The sequence below is a fragment of the Diceros bicornis genome, chromosome 1 (genome assembly GCF_020826845.1).
Source record: "Diceros bicornis minor isolate mBicDic1 chromosome 1, mDicBic1.mat.cur, whole genome shotgun sequence".
NCBI lineage: Eukaryota > Metazoa > Chordata > Mammalia > Perissodactyla > Rhinocerotidae > Diceros > Diceros bicornis.
Genome location: NC_080740.1, coordinates 50957488 through 50981163, shown reverse-complemented (window position 1 = coordinate 50981163; position 23676 = coordinate 50957488). Strand labels below are relative to the sequence as shown.

General features: G+C 37.8%; 1 protein-coding gene across 5 annotated transcripts in view; it reads left to right on the top strand.

Annotated features, from left to right (window-relative positions):
* The window catches only part of RAPGEF6 (Rap guanine nucleotide exchange factor 6), a 199394-nt gene that overhangs the window by 20575 nt on the left and 155143 nt on the right, over nt 1-23676 (top strand). For 4 of the 5 annotated variants that reach the window (XM_058539966.1, XM_058539948.1, XM_058539958.1 and 1 more), the window contains 3 exons: nt 11056-11126; nt 12295-12351; nt 17147-17230. In XM_058539966.1, coding sequence (XP_058395949.1) covers nt 11056-11126; nt 12295-12351; nt 17147-17230 — 212 coding nt within the window. Of the gene's footprint in view, nt 1-11055; nt 11127-12294; nt 12352-17146; nt 17231-23676 lie in introns of those variants that run through there. The other variant, XM_058539976.1, reaches the window with a different exon arrangement.

Genomic DNA, 23676 nt, shown 5'->3' with positions numbered 1-23676 from the left:
CATATTGATTGATTTGTGGATGTTGAACAATCCCTGCATCCCTGGTATAAATCCCACTTGACCATGGTGTATGATCCTTTTAATGTATTGCTGTATTCACTTTGCCAATATTTTGTTGAGGATTTTTGCATCTGTTTTCATCAGTGATGTTGGCCTGAAATTTTCCTTCTTTGTGTTGTCCTTGTCTGGTTTTGGTATCAGGCTAATGTTGGCCTCATAGAATGAGTTAGGTAGCTTTCCATCTTGAATTTTTTGGACTAGTTTGAGAAGGCAGGTATTAAATCTTCTTTGAATGTTTGGTAGAATTCTCCAGAGAAGCCGTCTGATCCTAGACTTGTGTTTTTTGGGAGGTTTTTGATTACTGTTTCAGTCTCTTTAATTGCAGTTGGTCTATTCAGGATCTCTGTTTCTTCTTGATTCAGTTTTGGGAGGTTGTATGAGTCTCAGAATTCATTTATTTCCTCTAGGTTGTCCAATTTGTTGGCATATAGTTTTTCATACTACTCTCTTATAATCCTTTGTATTTCTGTGGTATCCATTGTAATTTCTCCTCTTTCATTTTTAATTTTATTTATTTAAGCCTTCTCTCTTTTTTTCTTAGTGAGTCTGGCTAAGAGTTTGTCAATTTTGTTTATCTTCTCAAAGAACCAGCTCTTAGTTTCATTGATCCTGTCTATTGTTGTTCTAGTCTCTATTTCATTTATTTCTGCTCTAATTTTTATTATTTCCCTCCTTCTGCTGACTTTGGGCTTTATTCTTCTTTTTCTAGTTCTGTTAGATGTTAAGATTACTTATTTGAGATTTTTGTTGTTTGTTGATGTGGGCCTATATTGCTATAAATTTCTCTCTTAGGACTGCTTTTGTGGCATCCATAAGAGTTGGTATGTTGCATTTCATTTTTATTTGTCTCCAGGTATTTTTTGATTTCTCCATTGATCCAGTGATTGTTCAGTAGCATGTTGTTTAGTCTCCACATATTTGTGACTTTCCTAGCATTTTTCTTGTAGTTGATTTCTAGTTTCATAGCATTATGGCTGGAAAAGATGCCCAATATGATTTCAGTCTTCTTAAATTTATTGAGGCTTGTCTTGTTTCCCAGCATATGGTTTATCTTTGAGAATATTCCATGTGCACGTGAGAAGAATGTGTAGTCTGCTGTTTTGGGATGGAATGTTCTATATGTATCTCTTAAGTCCATCTGGTCTAGTGTTTCATTCAAGGTGGCTGTCTCCTTGTTGACTTTCTGTCTGGATGATCTATCCGTTGAGGTAAGTGGGGTGTTGAGGTCCCCTCCTATTATTGTGTAGCTGTCAGTTTCTGCCTTTAGGTCTGTTAATAGTTGTGTTATATACTTTGGTGCATATATGGTTATGTGTTATGTTCTCTTGGTGGAATGTCCCTTTTATCATTATACACTGCTCCTCTTTGTCTCTCATTGTCTTTTTTTTCTTGAAGTCTGCTTTGTCTAAGTATGGCAACACCTGCTTTCTCTTAATTACCATTTGCTTGGAGTGTCGTCTTCCGTCCATTCATTTTGAGCCTGTGTTTGTCTTTAGAGCTCAGATGTGTTTCCTGGAGGCAGCATATTATTGGGTCTTGTTTTTTAATCCATCCAGCCACTCTGTGTCTTTTGATTGGAGAATTCAATCTATTTACATTTAGAGTGATTATTGACATATGAGAGCTTAGTACTGCTATTATTATCTCTTGTTTTCCAGTTGTTACTTATTTCAGTTGTTTGTTTTCTCTTGTATTTCTCACTGCCTTTTGAGTTTGGTGGTTTTCTCAGTTTTCTCTTTATTTATGATTTGTGGCTCTACTTTGATTTTTTGTTTAGTGGTCACCATGAGGTTTGTATAAAAGGTGTCATAGATGAGAAAGTCCATTTTCTGATAACCTCTTATCTCCATTAGCCTAAGCAGGTTCCATCCCATCCCATTTCCTTTTCTGAGTTATTCTTGTCACAAATTGTTCTTTTCTGTGTTGTGAGTTTGTGACTAAATAGAAGCATTTATAGTTATTTTTGATGCTTTCCTTTCCTTTGTCTTTTATGTTATAATTGTTTCTGATAGAGAGCTGCAATTTTCTGATTTTGTCTGTCTGTTTATCTCCTTGCTTAAGGTTTTGTAAACCTTTGCCTTTTTGTTAAAGGTAGGAAGATTTCCTTTATCATTTCTTGTAAGGCAAGTCTAGTTGCAATAAACTCCCTCAACTTTTATTTATCTGGGAAAGCTTTTATTTCTCCATCATATCTGAAGGATAGTTTCACTGCATAGAGTATTCTTGACTGAAAATTTTTCTTTCAGTATTCTGAATATATCATTCCATTCTCTCCTAGCCTCTAAAGTTTCTGCTGAGAAATCTGCTGAAAGCCTGAAAGGGGTTCCTTTGCAGGTTATTTTCTTGTGCCTTGCTGCCCTTAATATTTTTTCTTTGTCATTGACTTTTGCCAGTTTTAGTAGTATATGCCTTGGAGAAGGTCTTTTTGCGTTGATCTAATTAGAAGTTCTATTGGCTTCATGTACTTGTAAGTCCGGTTCCTTCCCCAGGTTTGGGAAGTTCTCAGCTATTATTGCTTTGAACAACCTCTCTGCTCCTTTCTCCAAATCTTCTCCCTCTGGAATACCTATAATCCCTATGTTGCTTTTCCTAATTGAGTCGGATATTTCTCAAAGGATTTCTTATTTTTTTTTAATCTTAGTTCTCTCTCCTCCTCCACCTGAAGCATTTCTGTGTTTCTATCCTATAAATCACTATTTCTATCATCCATAATATCAGCTCTGTTTTTTGAGAATTCTAGATTATTTTTTATCTTATTAATTGTGTTCTTCATATCCAGAATTTCTGTTTGTCTCTTTTTTTGAATTTCAGTCTCTTTCATGAAGTATTCCTTTTGCTCATTAATTTTATTCCTGAGCTTATTGAACTATCTGAGTTTCCTGTAACTTGTTGAATTTCTTTATGATAACTATTTTGAGTACTCTTGTCATTTAGATTGTAAATTTCTATCACTTCATGATTGGTTTCTGGAGACTTTTCATTTTTCTTCTGCTCTGAAGTGTTAATGTAGTTCTTAATGGTGTTTAATGAAGTGATCCTTTGTCAACACGTTTGTGGTAGTATCTGGTTGCACATTCCACCTGCCACCGCTGGGAGAGGTGGGCAGGAGCTGTGTTTTCTGATCCCGCCGCTTCTACTGGAAGTTGTGCACGTAGAGCTACTCTGCCTTTGCCTGGGCTGGTTGCAGCTGCTTTGCAGATCAGGCTCACATGGGCAAGGCCTTTGTATTGGGCGAGTGGTTTGGGCACCGTAGGCAGGGCCTCTGTGTCAGCATGGGACCAGCTGAGCTGCTGTATGGTAGGCATGAGGGCCGCCTATGCCTGGGCCGAGGCACCACTGGGTAGGTCCTGTAGGCTGGCTGCCCGACATGTGGGTCACCTTCTCGCCTGTGCTGTGCTAAGGGTGGAGGTTTCCCCCAGGGGGCTTGAGCTGCCACTCGGTGGATCCCTTGGGCTACTGTGCTCTGTTGGCGGGGGTTCCTTCTAACCTGTGTTGGGCTAGGGGGTGAAGTGTGCCCACACGGTGGCTGCGCCGCTGCCACTTGGTGTAGAGCGTTCCCACGAGTGGGGCCGCCATGGCACATTGGGTGCTCCTGTGGGCTGGGCTGCAACTCCAAAAGTGTTGACACAGACCAGGCTGTCACTGCCTCCTCTTACAGTCGTGCATGGCTGGTGTGTGAGGATCCCCAACTGGCTTGCTACCGCTGGGAGGGGGAGGCGTGTGTTTACTTATTTACACTGCCTCCTGGGGATGCAGTCCACCCACCTACAGATGTATAACTGCGTGGATTTCTCAGAAGTCCTGTTGTGTTTTGCAGGGAGTCCTCTGCTGGTTAATGCATGTCCATTTAGTTGTAACTTAAATCGGAGAGACTGAGGGAACAACTTACTCTGCCATGATGCTGATGTGACTTGGGTAGATATTTTTGACCATATGCATAAGGAGTTGGCAAGATATGGCCTGGAGGCCAAATTAGCCTCACTATTTTGGTAATGAAGTTTATTGGCATGCAGTCACTCCCATTCATTTACCTACATTTTTATGGTTGTTTTCATGCTACAAAGGCAAAGTTAAGTAGTTGTAACAAAAACCATATGGCCCAAAAAACCTAGAATATTTACTGTCTGACACCTTATAGAAAAAGTTTGCCGACTTCTCAAAGGAATAATGCTAATACTTCTATTCAAGTCCATGGAGTCTCTATTTATAGATGCTGTTGGAGCACTACGTGGTCATATGGCCACATTGTCCCTCTGAAATAAGGAGATTGAAGGCAAATGGCTTTCAGATATTTGAAGAAAAGCTTTTATATTCTAAAGTTGATAAACTTTGTCAGCCTCTCTTCAGGCAGAGAACTGAAGATCCACATATGTATTTCAAAACCTGTGAATTATAGTTGGAGCCGGGTACTCAAGGGTTACCGTAAATATTGGATAAGTTTACCTTTCTTCCTTGTTCCCAACACAGACGTAGATGAAAGGAAGTTAATTTTGTCAATTTGCTGCCTTCTTGTTTAACCTGAGGCGTGACTCAAGTGTCACAAGGTTTTATGAGCTTGTTTTGTAGAAGGAAAAGAATGCTTTCAAGGAAGTTATGATCACCAGATAACTAGCCTGCAGCTGCCCTTGACGCCCAGAAGTCACATTGACCAAGGGCTTGTCTGGAGTGAAAGAAACATAGATTACCTCTTTGTTTCTCTGAAACTCCTCCTGCCAAGCCCCTTAGCTCTATGAAACTCCCTGCTTTCTTCTCCTTAAGGTGGATTTGAGAGAACCTATCCTCCCACCTTCTGATTCGAATAAACTGATTCTATTCTGATTCGAATAAACCTTTCTCCATCTCCAAGCCCATTGATGATTGGCTTACTGTGCCTCAGGCCCACGAACTTGAGATTAAGAAGTTTGGTATCATATTTTCATTCAGGCTTTAAAATGGAAGGGTGAATTCCTAATTCTTTGTCAGCTATTCATCGCATCATCCATGGTGTACCAGAGATGTCCTCTGATTTGAGAACAGAGGAAATTATATGGCATAAATTCAACCAAGAATCTCAGAAAATACTGAGGCTCCTTGACACTAGTCTGTCCTCATTTGGCAGGTCAAATTATAGGAGTTCTAATTCTGTTTTCCATAACAACTTTTTTCTGTTAAACTTTCTAGAACTTGTTTGCCACTAAAACAAAATTGTCTAGGTGTGAAAAATAACAAGCTCATTCCCATAGGATAGGCATTTTGTGAGTGTTTGGGCAGGTTATGATGACTCCTAACGGGTGGGGCCACAGCAGCTGTGTTTGTAGTGTATGGCCACACTTACTCTGGCCATTGTTTTGGAAGTCCTAGCTCATGTAATAAGGCAAGAAAAAGAGAAAAAGGTACATAGACTGGGAAGGAAGAAATAATACTGTGCTTATTCACAGGAGATGTTATTGTATATGTACAAAATCCAAAAGAATCCATGAACTATGAGATTTGTTAAGGTTTGTTCTTGCTATGTAGTTTATTTTCTTTAGCTGCTTTTATAATTTTACAATTTTCTCTATCATTTGTAAGCAGTTTTATGATGTGCTTTGGTGGTGTTTTCTTCATGTTTCTTGTGCTTGAGGTTTGTTGAGCTGTTTGGATGTGTGTTTATAGTTGTCATCAAATATAGGAGATTTTCCACCATTCTTCAAATTTTTTTTTTGTTCTCGCTCTCCTTGACAGTGACTCTAATTACTGTAGTCCCCCTTAACCGTGGGGAATATGTTCCAAGACCCCCAGTGGATGCCTGAAACCATGGATAGTACCAAACCCTGTATTTATTATGATTTTTCCCATACATACATACCTATGATAAAGTTTAATTTATAAATTTGGCACAGTAAGAAATGAACAACAATAACTAATGAAAAAATAGAAGAATTATAACAATACACTGTAATAAAAGGTATGTGAATGTGATCTTTCTCTCTCAAAATCTCTTATTGTACTGTACTCACCCTTTTTCTTGTGCTGATGTGAGATGAAAAAATGCCTACATGATGAGATGAAGTGAGGTAAATGACTTAGGTATTGTGACATAGCATTAGGCTACTATTGACCTTCTGGTGATATGTCAGGAGGAGGATCATCTACTTCCGGACTAAGGCTGACCTTGGGTAACTGAAACCAAGGAAAGCAATGAGGGGGGACTACTGTACACTTTTATTAGGCTGCTTGAATTTGTCCCCCATATGTCACTGGTGCCCTGTTCACATGTTTTCTATCTTTTTTCTCTGTGTTTTATTTTTGAATTCTAGTGTCTTCAAGTTTATTAATCTCTTCTTCTGCATTGTCTAATGTGCTATTCCTCCCATCTAGTGTATTTTACATCTCAGATATTGTTGTTTTCATCTCTGGAATTTTTTTTAATGTCCCTCTTATATGCTTAATTTTTTCTGTATCTTCCTGAATCTATGAAATACAGTTTTAATAAGTTTTTTTTTGGTCTTTTTTGTTGAGGGAGATTGGCCCTGAGCTAACATCTGTTGCCAGTCTTCCTCTTTTTGCTTGAGCAAGATTGTCCCTGATCTAACTTCTGTGCCAGTGTTTCTCTATTTTGTATGTGAGACACCGCCACAGCATGGCTTGATGAGCAGTGTGTAGGTCTGCGCCCAGGATCCAAAGCTGGGAACCCCGGGCTACTGAAGTGGAACACATGAACTTAACTGCTAGGCCACCAGGCCAGCACCTGATAAGTTTTTAAATGTCTTTTTCTACTAATCCTCTTATCTCTGTAATTACTAAGTCAGTTTTTTTTTTTTTCCCTCTTTGTGGGTCATTTTTTCTTGCTTGTTTCATGCCTGATAATTTTTTATTGACTACTTAAAGATGGTTTTTATGTGCTGAGTATTTTTATAGTTCCTATATATTTTTTTCATGTTTTATTTTTATTGTTTTTTCTGTGTGTGAAGAGATCAGCCCTGTGCTAACATCTGCCAATCCTCCTCTTTTTTTGCTGAGGAAGACTGGCCCTGGGCTAACATCCGTGCCCATCTTCCTCCGCTTTATATGGGATGCTGCTACAGCATGGCTTGCCAAGCGGTGCATCGGTGCGCGCCCAGGATCCGAACCGGCGAACCCCAGGCCACCACAGCGGAGCACGCACACTCAACCGCTTGCGCCACCGGGCCAGCCCCTGTAGTTCCTATAAATATTCCTTAGCTTTGTTCTGGGACACTGTTAAGTAACTTGGAAATTGTTTGATCCTTTCGTGCCTTTTATTGAACTATGTTATGTAGCACAAGTAGCATTTAGTCTAGGGTAAATTTTGCCCAGTACTGAGTCCAAAGCCTTCTGAGTACGCTACTAAATACACTATGAATTATGAGATTCTCCACTGTGGCTAGTGGGAACAGGAACTCTTCCTGTCCTCTGTGAGTTTTGGTTATCATTCCCTCTAGTCCAGGGTGTTTAAACCTTAGCACTATTGACATTTTAGCCCAGATAATCCTTTATTCTGGGGCCTTGTCCTGTGCATCGTAGGATGTGTAGCAGCATCTCGAGCGTCTAGTCACTTGGTGCTAGTAGTACCCTCCCCCCTAAATTGTGACAACCCAAAATGTCTCTAGACATTGCTATGTCACCCTAGGGGCAAAATCAGTCCTGGTTGAGGACGACTACTCTAATCCTTTCAGGGGGTTCTTTGCCTGACTTCAGATATTTCTTCACATGGGATGATCGGTACTCGACTTAAGACTCAAAGGAGATCCTCTGTAGGTTTCCAGAACATACTTTCTCTCTGTGTAATGTTCTCTCTCTCTCTCCTGCTCTGCAAACTCTAGCCACCTTCTACTTCCCAGACTGCCAGCTCCTTCTCCACAACTCAAAATACCACCAGGCAGTAAGGTATTCGTAGAATCATATGAATCACTTCATTTGTTTCCCCTCTCTCAGGTGTCACTGTCTTCTGTTTCCTGATGTCTTGAAAAGTGTTTTCAAAGTGTTTTATATATTTGTTTTAATTTTTAGTTGTTTTAGGTGGAAGGTAAATCCAGTCCCTCTTATTCTATCTTGACCTAAAGCTGAAGTCCCAACAGTTTGTCAGGAGAAGAGGTCCTGAAATGTCCCTAACTATTGCACCCCCTAAAAACATTACAGTGGCAGGTCTTTGAGTCCTCATGGAGTTTATCTCCCACTTTGTGGACTGTGAGTATGTTACCAAGGACTCCAGGGTACCAGCCACCTCTTGCTCATTCTCTTGTTCATTCTGTCCAGTCAGCAAGATATCATTTATGTAATGGGTCAGGATGTCTAGTTGTCTTCAGAATATACTATGACAGGGAGTGAAAGACTTTAAATAGCCCTAAGGCAGAACTAGAAGTTAATATTATATGACATGAATACACAGTTTCCTTTTTTTTTTTTCTTGGTGGGGAAGATTGGCCCTGAGCTAAGATCTTTTGCCAGTCTTCCACTTTTTGCTTGAGGAAGATTATCTCTGAGCTAACGTCTGTGCCAGTCTTCCTCCATTTTGTGTTTGGGACACCACCACAGCATGGCTTGATAAGTGGTGTAGGTCTGTGCCTGGGATCTGAACCAGTGAACCCAGGGCCGCCGAAGCAGAGTGCACAACCTTAACCACTACACCACTGGGCCGGCCCCTACAAACTGTTTCTGAACCTCTTTTGTCATTGGAATAGGAAAGAGTACATTCACCAAATCGCTACCTGAGGCTTAATTAGTCAGTTCTAGCAGCAATATTATGTTAAGAATATTAGTTAGAATTTGTTTAAGTCTGTGGCAGTCTACAGTCATTTTTTAGGATTCATCTGCTTTCTGCAGATGATACATGATGTATGAAAGGGACCATCACCCCGGCATACTTTTAAGTCTTGACTGGTAGCACTAGTCTTCGCTATCCTTTGTCTCTCTGGCAGCAATATTGTCTTTTATTTACTATCTTGTTCTGAGGAATGGGGCAACTTCAGAGGTTTCCACTTGGCTTTTTCTACTATGACAGCTTTTACTACGTAGGTCGAGGACCCATTGTGGGGGTTATTCTAACTGCCAGGTACATGAATTCTAATTATAAACTCGGGGAGTAGAGGGAGACTGAGTCTGCATGCTCAGTGAGCCCACTGTGAGGCAGACTTTTGCCAGAACTGTTTTTTTTTGGTGAGGAAGATGAGCCTTGAGCCAACATCTGTTGCCAGTCCTCCTCTTTTTTCTGAGGAAGATTGGCCCTGAGCTAACACCCGTGCCCATCTTCCTCTACTTTATATGTGGGATGCCTGCCACAGCATGACTTGATAAGCGATGAGTAGGTCCACACCTGGAATCCAAACCTGCGAACCTACTGCCACCAAAGTGGAGTGTACGAACTCAACCACTACGCCACCGGGCTGGCCCCAAGAACTCTTATTTTTTACCTCAATTCAGAAGTTTTGACTGGGAGGTTTGTTCTTTTGCTCCACAGAACCTGTACTGGGATCATTCTCCTAGCTCCATTCAGCTGATAGCTTTCCTGGTCTAAGAAGGCATCACTTAATATATCTGGTCCCTTGGTGCTGTTCCATATGGCCTTTCTCTCTCCATGAGGCTAGCTTGGACTTCCTCACAACATTGGTGGTCTCAGGGTACTTGAATCTTAAAAGTTACACAGCCTCACTTCTGCCACATTCTTTTGGTCAGAACAAATCACAGGACCAACCCAGATCCATGAAGAGAGCACACAGATTCCAATTTTTGATGGGGGAGTGGTGAGGTTCCATTGCAAAAGACCATATGGGATAAGAAATATCATTGTAGCCATCTTTGGAAATACAGTTTACCATATCACTATTCCATCAACTATCTTCCAGAATTATATAGACCTTTCTTGTTTGCTGTGGTTTCCTCTTTTAATCTGTTCATCCTTTTTTGTATACTTAAAAATCTTTTTCACACTCATTTTAGTAAGGACTTAGCAGAGATACATGTGGTCATTGAATGCATCATGATTAATTGACAATTGTAATTTTTGGAATCAAAGATTATTGCTGTTTTTCTTAGTAGTTCCATGTTGTCTTATTAACCTATTGGAAAACAAGTTGTCTTAGGTGTCTTTTCTTTTTCTTCTCTCTGTCATCTGATCATTCTGTTGGCTAGTGCATATCACGGGGGAAGGGCAGTGTTTGGGAGCCATCTGCCTTAGTATACAGGCATTATTCCTTATAAGAGAACAAGGAGGAATATTTTATGTGGAGAATTTAAGCTTATTTATAGTCACCATGCACCAACATTCTACATAACATCAGTGGTAAAATACTCCATTCTTTTAGGAATGTGGACTGCTCCCACTTTCTCCTTTTGCTATGCCACTACTCTTAGCTGAGGTTATACTGTATCTTCCTGGGGGTTTTAATACCTTGTTATGTGAATGAGGGTTAGAGAAAGATTCCCTACCTCTTTCACAGAATGAACAATAGAATTGTCCCATTGGACTTCTTTTTTGTTTAGTGGTAGATTAATATCATTTTGAGTCTCTTTAGAAAGAGAATTTTTAGAAAGTCATATTTTAAGAGGAATATTGACAAGCTGCGTCATCTCCAGAGGAGGTCAGCCAGGATGTTTAAAGATGTGGAACCCACAAATACTGAGACTATGTAATCTGGAGAAAAAAAAACAAAACAAGATTTAACAGATGATATGATGATAACTCTTTTCAAATACTTGGAGGTCACTGAAGAAGAAAAGTTACCACTGTTTAGAAATGAAATAGACTTTCATGTGAAATAGTGAGATTTTGATTTCTGGCACTGAGTAGAGGCCATCAGCCATGCTGAAGAGGGGTTCCTGTGTGACTTGAAGGAGCTCTTCTCTGCCTTTTCAGATTTCTTGTAATTCAGAGATTTTATGACTCTTCCATAGATTACAGTTCTGTCATAAATGGTTGGTTTCTTAAAATGGTTGGTTTCTTAAAATCAGAATTGTGGGGTGTCATTATATTTTAAAAAGTATATTTGAAAAATAATCTAAAGCTTTTCTGTTCTACAGGACTTAAATACTATTTATTCTTATCTTCATGGAATGGAAATATTATCAAATCTCAGGGAACATCAGCTTAGGTAAGTGTGATACTCTGTTTAAGAGCATGTGCTGTGGAGTTATTTAAATGAATTTGGATAGATAATTGTAGGGGCCAAATCATGTAGGGGCTTTTTGTAGAATAAACATAGGAATTTGCATTTCTCATCACAGTTTTTCTTAGACATAAGACCTTGAGGGAGTCTTAACATTTATCTAAGCTGCAGTTTTTTCTTCCATAAAATAGGGATAGTAAGATTATCTTCATTACAGTGTTTTGAGGATTAAATGAGAATACGTAACCATCTAAAGCAAAGCGCAGTGCTCAGTATGTGCTAGCCAGTGAGTACAAAACTGCTTTCTTTTTGTAGTTCGTGTTGATATTTATTATGTCAAATGTTTAACATGGGCATGGTATGATGTAGTGTTGTATTAAAATAGAAAGAGCAGGACTCTTGGTTTGGTATAAGCTCCCATGGACAAGACCCATAAACTTTCTGAACCTCATTTTTCTGTTCTGTAGAATGAATTTTCTCTCCTGTTATCTACTGTGATTATATTTGTAAAAACACTTTTGAGTGCTGTAAAGCACTAACTATTGTAACTCTGCGTAACATTTTAATTAAAATGTGTTTCCCTTCCGTGACCAGCTTATCCATCAGTTTTTCTGGCTGCTCTTTAAGTTTCTGGTTACGGACCAGATTGCTAAAATATAACTGGGAATTTTTATTTTCTGTTTACTTTGTAACATAATTCAGATGTTAGCATATGTCAAATAAGTATATCAAGAAGAAAAATGAAAACTAGAACATTTAGTAATACTGAAAGTATTTTTTAAATGCAAGCAAGTTTATATATTTATTCAACGGGTATTTTGTATGTGTATATGCCTCTGTCAGTAACTGTGTTCTTCACATGAAGATTCAATAGTGAATCAGACAAATGTATATTTTTTCATAATAAAAAAAGGACATTATTTATTGTGAAATTGACAGGTTTTGGAATGTACATAAGGGTATTACACTTGCTAATATTATCTTATTGCTGTTTTTGAAAATATTGCATTTAATGTATATATTTCTAAACTCTTGTAGTTTATTGAAAAATTTAGTAGTAGATCCAATCATTTTATGTTGAGGTAATTAGAACTTTTGAAACAAAATTTGAGATAAAATAATCTTTAAAATTTTTACTTTTTTAATATGTTAGATGGATGTCTGCAAAAGCACGCTACGAGAGATACAGTGGCAATCAAATTCTTTTTTGGTAAGTATTTCCATAATTAGCTTAAATTAATCGCATTAATGTTTAAATTTGACTTTTAGCATTAAGATTCATTGGATTCTGGAACAATTTCAGTGGAGCAGATTGAAATATGTTCATAAACTCAAACATAACATACAGCACACAAAAGTTGTACACTGCAGCAAAGTTTAATAAATATATACACCTGTGTAACTACTACCCAGGTGAACATATAGAACATATCAGCTCTCCAGAAGGCTCTAGGCACCTCTCTTGGAAAGGTAATCGAATTCTAACTTTCATCACCATAAATTAGTTTTCCATCTTTTTGAACTTCATATAGATAAAAATCTTTTGGTTAGACTTTTTTACTTCATTAATGTGTGAAATTCTTTCGTGTTTGCGTTCATTCTTCTGCATTGCTTTACACTATGTGTGAAAATAAACAATTCTATGAAAATGACTTGTTTATGTTTTCCACTATTAATAGATATTTGGGTTGTTTCCAGTTTTTTACTATTGTGAATAATAAAGTTTCTGTGAACATTTTATTCATGTCTTTTTGTGCCCTTATTTTCTAATTCCCGTTGGACATATTCGTAGGAATAGAATTATTGGAAATGTGCATGCTCAACTTTAGGAGGTTCTAACATTAGAATCTGACATATGTATTTCATTTTGTTATCTCATTGTGCTTTTATTTTACGTTTCCTTACTTACTAATGATGATAAATGATTTCCATGTTTTTATAGGGTGTTTAGATAGCTCTTTTATGAAATCTTGATTCAAGTTTTTGACCATTTTTTAATTGGGTTGTCTAGTCTTATTTCTATTGATTTGTAGAAATTCTTTGTGAATTCTGTATCCTAGTCCTTTGATGGGATACTTATGCTGCAAATTATCTTCTCCCACTGTATGGCTTGCTTTTTCACTCTCTTAATGGCATCTTTTGAAGAAGAGGAATTCCTGACTTTCGCAATTCTTGCACTTGTGATTAGTGCTTTTCATGTCCTGTTTAAAAAACAAAATCTTTCTGTTCCTCAAGATGATGAAGATATTCTTCTCTGTTTTTCTTCTAAAAGTTTTAGCAACAGTGACCTCTTTATTATGTAGATTCAACTGGTATGTAGAGATGGTATTATTGACTTGCATGTTTCATTACCTATACATTGCATTTATCATTTCTAAAGTATTTACTGGATTCATATGGATTTTAATGGTTATATTCATTCGTTGATCCATTCATTTATTGTTAAATGTTTGTCTGCTATATGTTATTTTTACCCTGATGTAGAATGGTGGGAAGACACAGTATTTGTCCTTATTGAGCTTGCTGTGTAGTGGAGGGGCGAAAATTAATTAAAATAGTTACACGTATTTAAGTGTTATCAAGGAAAAGGATAGATACATAGATCATTGGAATAGATTTGAGAGCCCAGAAGTAAACCTTTATATTTATGAACAGTTTTTTTTTTTTTAATGGTCTCTAGCTAAGATCTGCACACCAATGTGGGTATACATAGTTGAGGATTAGAAAGAAACCGCTAGTGAACAGTTTATTTTATTTTATTTTTTAATAAATGAGAAGAACTAATTTATTTATTTATTTATTTATTTTTTTGTGAGGGAGATCAGCCCTGAGCTAACATCCGTGCTAATCGTCCTCTTTTTGCTGAGGAAGACCAGCTCTGAGCTAACATCTATTGCCCATCCTCCTCCTTTTTTTCCCCAAAGCCCCAGTAGATAGTTGTGTGTCATAGTTGCACATCCTTCTAGTTGCTGTATGTGGGACACGGCCTCAGCATGGCGGGAGAAGCGGTGCGTCAGTGTGCGCCCAGGATCCGAACCCGGGCCGCCAGTAGCGGAGCACGCGCACTTAACCGCTAAGCCACCGGGCTGGCCGGTGAACAGTTTATTTTTGATGAAAATGCTGAAGCATTTCAATGGGGAAAGCATAGTTTTTCCAATAAATGTTACTAGGTTAAATGAGTATTTACATGGAAAAAGTTAATTTAGACTCTTAACACCATACACAAAAATTAATGAGATACCGGGGCCAGCCTGGTGGCGCAAGTGGTTAAGTACATGCGCTCCGCTGCGGCGGCCCGGGGTTCGCCGGTTCGGATCCCGGGCGTGTACCGACACACTGCTTGTTAAGCCATGCTGCGGCGGCATCCCATATAAAGTAGAGGAACATAGGCATGGATGTTAGCCCAGGGCCAGTCTTCCTCAGCAAAAAAGAGGAGGATTGGCATCAGATCTTAGCTCAGGGCTGGTTTTCCTCACAAAAGAAACAAACAAACAAAAATTAATGATATCACTTTATACCCATTGGAATAGCTACAATCAGAAAGGTGGACAGTAACAAGTGTTGGCAAGGATATGGTGACACTGGGAATCCTCATATATTGGTGTTGCAGATGTTAAATGGTATAGCCACTTTAGGAAACACTTGGCACTTTCTTAAAAAGTTAAACAGTTTTACCAAATGACCTAGTAATTCCACTTTTATATATTTACCCAAGAGAAATGAAAACATACATGCATACAGAGACGGTACACAAATGTTCTTAGTAGCACTGTTTATACTAGCCTAAAACTGGAAACAAACAAAATGTCCAAAGAATGGATAAATAAAATGCCATCTGTCCATATAGTGGAATACCGTTTGGTAATAAGAAGGAATAAAATACTGAGGTATGCTACAACATGGACAAACCTCAAAAACATTATGCTAAGTAGAAGAAGCAGGATAGAAACACCACATGTTATATGATTCCATTTATATGAACTGTTTAGGGAAGATAAATTTATAGAAACAGCAGATTATTGGTCCTGGGGCAGGGATTGACGGCAAACAAGGCATAGGAGATCTTTTTGTGGTGATAGAAATGTTCTAAAACTGGATTGTGGTGATGTTTGCACAGTTCTTTTAAATTTCGTAAAAATATTGGATTCTGCACTTAAGAAGGATGAATTCATGATATGTGAGTTATACCTCAATAAAGCTGTTTTAAAAATATTAAGAGTTACACAGATTTATATCTGGCTAATCATAAACAAGAATTAAAGAAAAAAAAGAATGTGGAAGTTAACTAAGGAAAGAGTTTTAGATTCAGAGGTTGGTGGAGTCAAAGACAAGAGTGTGTATAGTTGACCTTAATTGGGAATCAGAAGGATATAAAAAGTGAAAAGATGCCTGTGTGTTCAAGTGCCGTGAGGAAAGAAGAGGAAACAGTAAGAGAGGAGTCTGGAGAGGCAAGTGAAGGTCACCTTAAGAGTTTTTGGTCTTTATCTTAGGAGCAAAATCTGATAAGATTAACTATGCCTCCCTTCTCTAGGCTAGATTATTCTTGGATTCATTTGCTTTCAGAGAGAAGGGAGATAGCATGGCCTTTAAAGGGTTAAAGGGTTTCACTTTCTATATTGCCAAACCGTGCTCTGAGAGTAGAATTCCTTGCCAGGTCTGAACAGTTTCTGATTAACGACCTGGCCTGGCCCTCTTGGTGGTGGGAATAAATTTCAGGATTTTTCCTGCGTTCATAGTAGAATTTACGACAATTTTGTGACTACTTCAGCCAAGTGAGATGAAAATCGGAGGCTTATGGTGGCGTCCAGTCATAACTTTTTTCTGTCTTAATTTTGGGCAGATTGTTTCTTTATTAATTTTATTCCTTGATTTTGTAAGTCATATTTCAAAAGAATAAGGAAGTGGGATTTCTAAACAAAGAACTTTAAGTAGGAAATTTGCAGCCATTTACATCTTCCCTCCGTGAAGATGAGAAGGGATATGTAGAACTTTAAAGTATCTACTGGAAAGTTGACAGTTTTTCCTTCTCATGGTAAGCAATAGGATTGACCCAGAATGCTTATCCTGGGTGCTATGTGGAATGGTTTGGAGGCCTAGGTTTCTGCATGGAGGATGATACTATTCATTGAAAACAGAAAATACTAGAAGAGATCCATGCTTGAAGGAAATGATAGGTAGATTTTGAACGTGTTGAGTTAGAGGTGTCTGTTAGATATACAAGTTGACATGTCAAGTAGACAGCCAGATAGTTAAACAGTTCTCCAGCTCAGAGGAAAGATTTGTTTTATAGCTTTTAGAATCTTCTACGTATTAGAATTAGTTGAAGCCTTGGGTATGGTAAATAAAGATATTTGAGAGAAAGACAGAGAGAGATTAGATTATAAACTAACATCTAACGAGATTCTGGATTTCCACTGGAAATTTAACTGAACTAAAATGCTGACAGACTTAAGTCATCTGATGTTCTTTCATTTTATCCCTCAAAAACATATAAAATGAGAGAGTGGGTAGACATTTTATTTATGTCTGTCAGAATAAAATTTAAATGAATCATCATGATCCAAATTATAATTGAAAGACACAACATTGATAAATTTGTGAATTCCAAATAATATTGTCTTTAATATACATAAAAGTTATTAGAAATAGAATGTTCTAATATGCAGTTGTAGTACAGTATTTAAGTTAATTTTCATCAAATGTGATGATCTAGTACACAAAAATGAAGACTGTGAAGTTAATGATATAATTAATAAGATAGAACTAATAAACATATACTTCTGAAGTCTATATTTTAAGATAGTTATTATACTTTTTCCCGTGTAAACTTGGTCTGTATAAAACCTTAGGCAACAGGAAAAATTTCTCCAATTTCCATGTAGTGTTACTTAATTTTTAATGATTTATGATATTATTAGAATATATTTCATATTATGTATTTTGTATTGAATCCATATACATGTGAGTGTGTGTTTATTTACTCATTTGTTTATTAATTTAAACAGTTCAGAAACTGTCGCCAGATGTTGGTATATCCTGCTTTCTGGATCTGTGCTTATGAAGGACTCCATGGTCTTGCCTCCTTGCAGGTATGTTTACATTTGCTGCTTAGTGCATGTGACAGGCAAAGTTAACATTACAGTTGTTTACCTCTTATGTTAAACTATTTTATGTAGGATGTGTATTTTCTCTCAGTAGGTGACACATTTTATAAATGTCTTTGGGTTGCTGGTACTATTGGAAATAGCAGGAATCAATTGATATTTCATATTTCTGAGGGTATAGACTTTAAGTTTACACCATGACATGGTATCTTACTCCTATTTGATCTTTAGTTTTATGTGGGATTTGTTTTGATTTATCTGATGGTTTTTGGATTCATTGCTATTAATGGTTATAGAGAGGAAATAGATACTTAAGAAATTGATTTTTGGAGTAAGGCAAACTAGGTTAGAATCCTGACTTTATCATTTACCAGTTATATGACTTTGGACAAATTTTATTTTTTTTTGTCTGTAAAATAAGTATAATAATAGTACCTGCTGAAGTGTCTTTATGAGACTTTAGTAAGCTGCTACTCAGAGCTCTCAACAAAAGTCTGTAAAAGTTGATACTCTGGAGCCAGACTGTATGAGTTCATGTCTGTGCTCTACTGCTTCTTGGGCAAATTACTTAATCTCTTTGTGCCTCAGTTTCCCCATTTATAAAATGGGGACAATAATAGAGTCTGTTTCATAGGCTAGTTTTCAGGAATAACTAAGTTAATATATATAAAGCTCTTAAAACAGTGCCTGGGTATTATAAGTAATTGTTAATTATCACTATCATAATTATTAGGTAAAAGAAGAGAAGGGTGGTTAGAAAGATGGTCAGAAGTGGTATTCTTAAGAATTGCTAACAGACCAAATTCTCTAAGATTTTTGGACTTCAAATTATAATTTGATGACATAAAAATGTAATTTTGGGGTACTGGCCCCATGGCCTAGTGGTTAAGTTCCGTGTATTCTGCTTTGGTGGCCTGGGTTTGGTTCCCAGGTGTGGACCTATGCCACTCGTTGGCAGCCATGCTGTGGCAGTGACCCACATACAAAATAGAGGAAGACTGGCACAGATGTTAGCTCAAGGTGAACCTTCCTCAAGCAAAAAGAGGAAGATTGGCAACCGATGTTAGCTCAGGGCAAATCTTCCTCAGCAAAAAAAATATGTAATTTTTTAGTGACTTTTTTCAAATGTTGAAATCTTTTGGCTTCTAAATAAGACTTTTAATTGAAGCTAAATTAATTTAGTTGCAAAACTATTAAATTTAAGTATCAAGGTACAGTCTTTTTGATGGATGGTATAGGACATCTCAGTTTTGATGCTATTTTTTAAGTCATATCTTACGTCCTGAAACTTTATATCATTGGCCTTTGGTTAAATAAAATCTGTACTTCTTAACTAGTAGAATAAAACATACCATCAACTGTTTTTAAAAATAAAATATGTAGTAGTTCTTGGTTATTCAAGCCTTTTGATTATTGTTCATTCCCCTGTTTGAAACTCACGTTAATGAATTTGTAATGAGTTAGCCACTGGGACAGAATAAGCTGGGTTGATAATTGATTACAGTTATGTTTTAGGATTATTAATATTGTTCTTTTGAATATTTCTTCACTCTCTCTTGCTGTTATGAGTGGTCAAGAATTTGTTGTAAGGACTTTCAGTAGCCATTAGTCAGCCACAGTACTTACCATTAGTTTGTGATCAAGACAATAAAGTTTAACTTTTTAAATAACTGATAGAAATGTGTTAGACTTTAAAACAACAAAGTCATGGTATACATTAATGTAACCATCATGAACTTCACGGCAAAAACGTGATTATAGAGGTTTATTTTATAGTTATTTAAAGAACAGTTCTGGGTAGGGAATTTATATTTTTTTGTTTGAAAGATATTTGTAATAGGTCATTGTAGGGTGATTGTTAGGATTAAATGAGTCAATACAAATAAACTACCTAGAATAATGCTTAGCATATATTAAGCATCCAATAATTTTTGGCTTCTGTTAGTATTGATTATTGTAGCATAATAGCATTGGGATATGAGCATTATGATACCAACAGAGTATGAGCACTACCTAGTATAGGAGAAGGAGTAATGGTATTCTACTTTATAAAAACATACTTTATTTCTCTAGATTTTAAGATATTTGTTACCACATCAATCAAGAGACAGGGACCACACAGTAATTTGAACAGGAACAATTTAATTTAAAGAATTATTAACTTTCAAGGAATTAGGATAAAGGAGCTAAGGGAGAGTACCCAAGGAAGGAACAAACTTGAAATGGGGGCCCTCTCCCCCAAACTGGAATTCAGACCTTCTTGGAGAATATGTTAGTTTTAGTCCAGTAGACAGTGGAGAAGAGAAGTTCAGTGGGTTGCCCTGGGCCAGCTGGTCCACAGTCTTTGGGTCAAGGCTGGCAGGAAGGGAACCACTGACCAGAACTTGCAAGCAAGAGAATCCCCACCACCCACTAGGGTGCAGATGGGCCCTGAGGCTGGGAATAGGACTTCCCTTTGCTTTACACACACAGTACCCCCCAGAGCAAAGAAGACTTTCGTACTCTAGTGTCCCTCTACTGGGATCCTCTACTGACAAAGCTTTAATGTTTCCAGCTGGCAGGAGGAGAATGTTAACTAAATCCAGATCCTTTATTACAAAGATTTGAGTTGAGAGACCATAAATAACTGGCACAGTCCACTCCCTTGGCTACTCAGCTTCCTGATAAATGCTTCTAAACATATTTGAACTTCCATCCAACAACAAAAGAACTTTGTTTCCACCTAACAAGATATAGCTATCCTTCATACAAGTTAAGAAGTTCTTACCCTCTCCCCAAAATAATGAGATGCACAGTCCCAGCAGTCATCACTGTCTATATTAATTATATATTCCATTACAGTGCCTCTGAATATTTTATTAACTAAAGACTACCTTTTGTAAAGTTCACCTCCAGCAACTTATGTATAAAATAAATATGAGGAAGAGAGGGAAGAAGAAAATGGCTAACATTTACACAAATAAAGACATATATACAATAAAGCAAAGAGAAAATATGAGAAGCTACTGCAGTCCTTGTTTCTGTAATTGGTTACAAGGCCGTAGTTGATATCTCTGGCTTCCTTCTTTCACTACCTATTCAGTATTTCTGCCCTCAGCCAAAATTTCAACTTTTCTGGATTCTTTACCTGATAATGGGAACAAAATCTTCATTTGAAAAGGGTCCTTAATTGTCCTGCCTGTTTTTGGTTGCTGTAGTTTTCCATTAACCTTTAATAGTGGACATGGAAATACTACAAGGAGCCTAAGAGAATCCCCTCGGCTTCAGCTAGTCCTCCTAGCCCCCATTATGTGCAGCAACTCACTTTCTCCTTGGTGTTCGGGATCAATCACTCAGACCCATAAGGTAACCCCTTTTCCTGCCTCTTGGTTCAATGGCCAGGTGGAAGTGTCTAATTCAGTGGAACCATTGTTATGTTTTCCTGGTAAAAGAAATCTTCTATTGGGCACTAAGACTCAGAACCAGCAGAGCTCAAAGTTTTTGGGAGGGAAAGCAAAAATTCTGTGAATGAGTTATTAGGTATAGCAATGAGAAGAGCCACTCCTATTTGCACGGGTTGAATACCAGACCTGTATATTCTGCTATTGGGGAAGACAGAAACCGTTGCGGTACTTCTACTGTTGTGAAATAAGTTCCTTGATCAAAAGCAATGCTGTATAGGGTGCCAAGACAGTAGCTAAAGCACTTTGTAAGCTCGTGGATAGTAGTGCTGGCAGAAACATTATGGGCAGGAAAGGCAGATCATTTCCCGAATATGTGTCAATTCCAGTGAGGACAAATATCTGCCTCCTCCATGTTAGAAAAGGTCGAGTGTAAATAATCTGCCTCCAGGTGACTGACTGGTCCCCCTGAGAAATGGTGCCTTATCAGAGGCTCCTGTTGGTCTCTGCCGTTGGCAGATAAGGTATCTAGCAGTAGCATTAGCAGTTGAGCCCCTGCATATTCTCTATCTCTGCTACCATAGCCACTTCATTCATGGGCCCATTGAGCAAGCACTAGGGTGGCTGGGGAAAGAGTTTGATCTCCATAGAGCATGTCATTTTGTTTACCCGATTATTAAAAGCTTACTCTACAGTGGATGCCCTTTGGGCATGCATATGGGACACACGGTCTGTGCCCATTCTGAAAAAGCTCCTTCCACATATTTCTTCCTAAACTGGCTTGTTACCAGTCTTCCAATCCTGTTCCTTCCAAGTCCCTGACTATTCAACCAGACCATTAGTAACTGCTCAGGAATCTGTTTAGGTCAGTAATTCTGGCCATCTCTCATTTTAGACAAGTGGACAACCAAATGTACTACTTGAAATTCTATTCCCTAGGAAGATTTTCCTTCACCACTTTCCTTCATGATCCCTTCTGAGTGGGGCTGTCCTCTTTTGGGTGGTACTAGCGTGCTGTGCAGCCTCATCTGTAAAATAGGCTCAAGTTTTTCCTTCCTCAGCTAGTCATAAGAAACTCCCCAGGTGAGTGTAGGCACAGATTGAGGTATAGGAGGCAATGCAACAGGAGTTGCTGTTGAAGGAATCTGAGCCACGTGCTCATGCAACTTATTCTAGACCTGGTAAACTCGATCTCTTATATACCATATTTATTTGATAATAGATTGCTACTGCTCATGCCCAACCCTATGTCTAGATATGCAGTTGATGATGGGAAGTTTAGGCTGCATAGTTACCTGATGTCCCATAATTAGGCATTCGGCCTCTATCAAGGCGCAGTAGCAAGCCAGAAGTTGTTTCTCAAAGTAGAATAGTTATTTGCAGAAGGGGGCATAAATGTTTGAGAAATCCTAGAGGTCTGCACTGTTATTCTCATTTTAGTGCTTGTGAGAGGCTCCATAGAGCATCCCTTTTTGCCACTAATTGCCACTTGTCCTGTTTGGACACTAAAGTTGTCATTGGATATGCTGGATAATCAGGCCCAAGTGGTATGGTGGCTTATACTGCATCCTGAATTTGCCGGCAGCTTTGTGGGGGACTCGGAAGATGGGTCCAAGTAGCACACTCGGTATATGTTACCCCCAAAATACAGAAAAACTAACTGAGCATTGTGCCTCTCTTTTTGTGGTAGATGGTGTGAGGTGCAGCAACTTGTATTTCACCTTGGAGGGGATATCTTGTCATGCCCCAAGTTATGGAACTCCCAGAAACTTCACTGAGGGGGCAGGCCCTTGAATTTTTATGGGGTTTATCTCCTAAACTCTAGTTTGCATATATTTTAATAAGGCATCTAAAGTACATCTTGTTATTTTATAATGAAATTTTATATGTAATTTAAACAAGTAAAATATTTTTTTTACAATTTATTATAAACAAAGTAGCTAAGTAATAAATCATCTGAAATTTAAATGTCTTTCTTCTGAGATGAATTTAGCCTTTTTCTAAAATTGAGTTCACTGTTGTCACAGTAAAATCTCACCGTAGCTCAAGAAAGCAAGGACTTCATTACATGTGATTTTTAAGTAAAATATAATGCATGTATTCATTCAGACATTAATTTATGCGTCAAATAAGCGTGATTTGAGTGTCATCTCTATAAGACACTGGCACTAAGACAAAGAAGGACTGACTGACTTTAGGTTGAGATGACTGCCGTGTTTAAAAAGGGCCTCAGTGTTGTGTGACATGGAAAGAAGACTTTCTTGGGGAGGCAGTTGTGGAAATGGATTCTACGGATAAGCAAGATTAGCTAGACAAAGAAGGAGTGAACGGGCATTTCAGTCAGAGAGAATATCTTAAACACTGAGGCATTAATTCATTTGGAAAACATTTATTGAGTGCCTGCATGTGTCAGGCACTCTACTAGTCATTAAATTGGGAAATATCACCTTTAAATAGCACTGCAAATAGCATTTTCCATTTTCTAGACGTAATTTCCAAAATAATTTTTTGACAAATTAATAAATTCGTACCATTCAGAAGTCAAAACAGTAAAACAAGTTGTACTTTAAGAAGTATTATTCCCACTTTTATTGTCATCCACACCTTTCAGCCCATCTGGATAGATAACTAACCAATTTTATTCATATCTTGCATATCTTGTGTTTTTTAAGTACGTATGTGAACAAAAATACATACGTAGTCTTTTTTCAATTTTTGACCCAAATAGGAACATTGCTCCACGATTTTAACTCTTTTATTGTGAAATATATGGGGAAAAGTGGAGATAACCTAAATGTACATGTTAATGAGTTACTATAAATTGAACGTTTGCCTAATCACCACCCAGATCAAGAAATTGAACGTTGTCAGCACTCTGGAAGCAGCCTTCACGTCTTTTCTCAAATCAACTCTCCTACTTTCCCCCCTAAGGACATCATTTCCTAAATTTTAATCAGTCTTGAATATCTGTAGAGTTTTAGCCTGAGGATGTGCATACCTAAACACTGTAGTTTGGTTTTGTTTACTTTTGAATTTAATATGAATGTAATT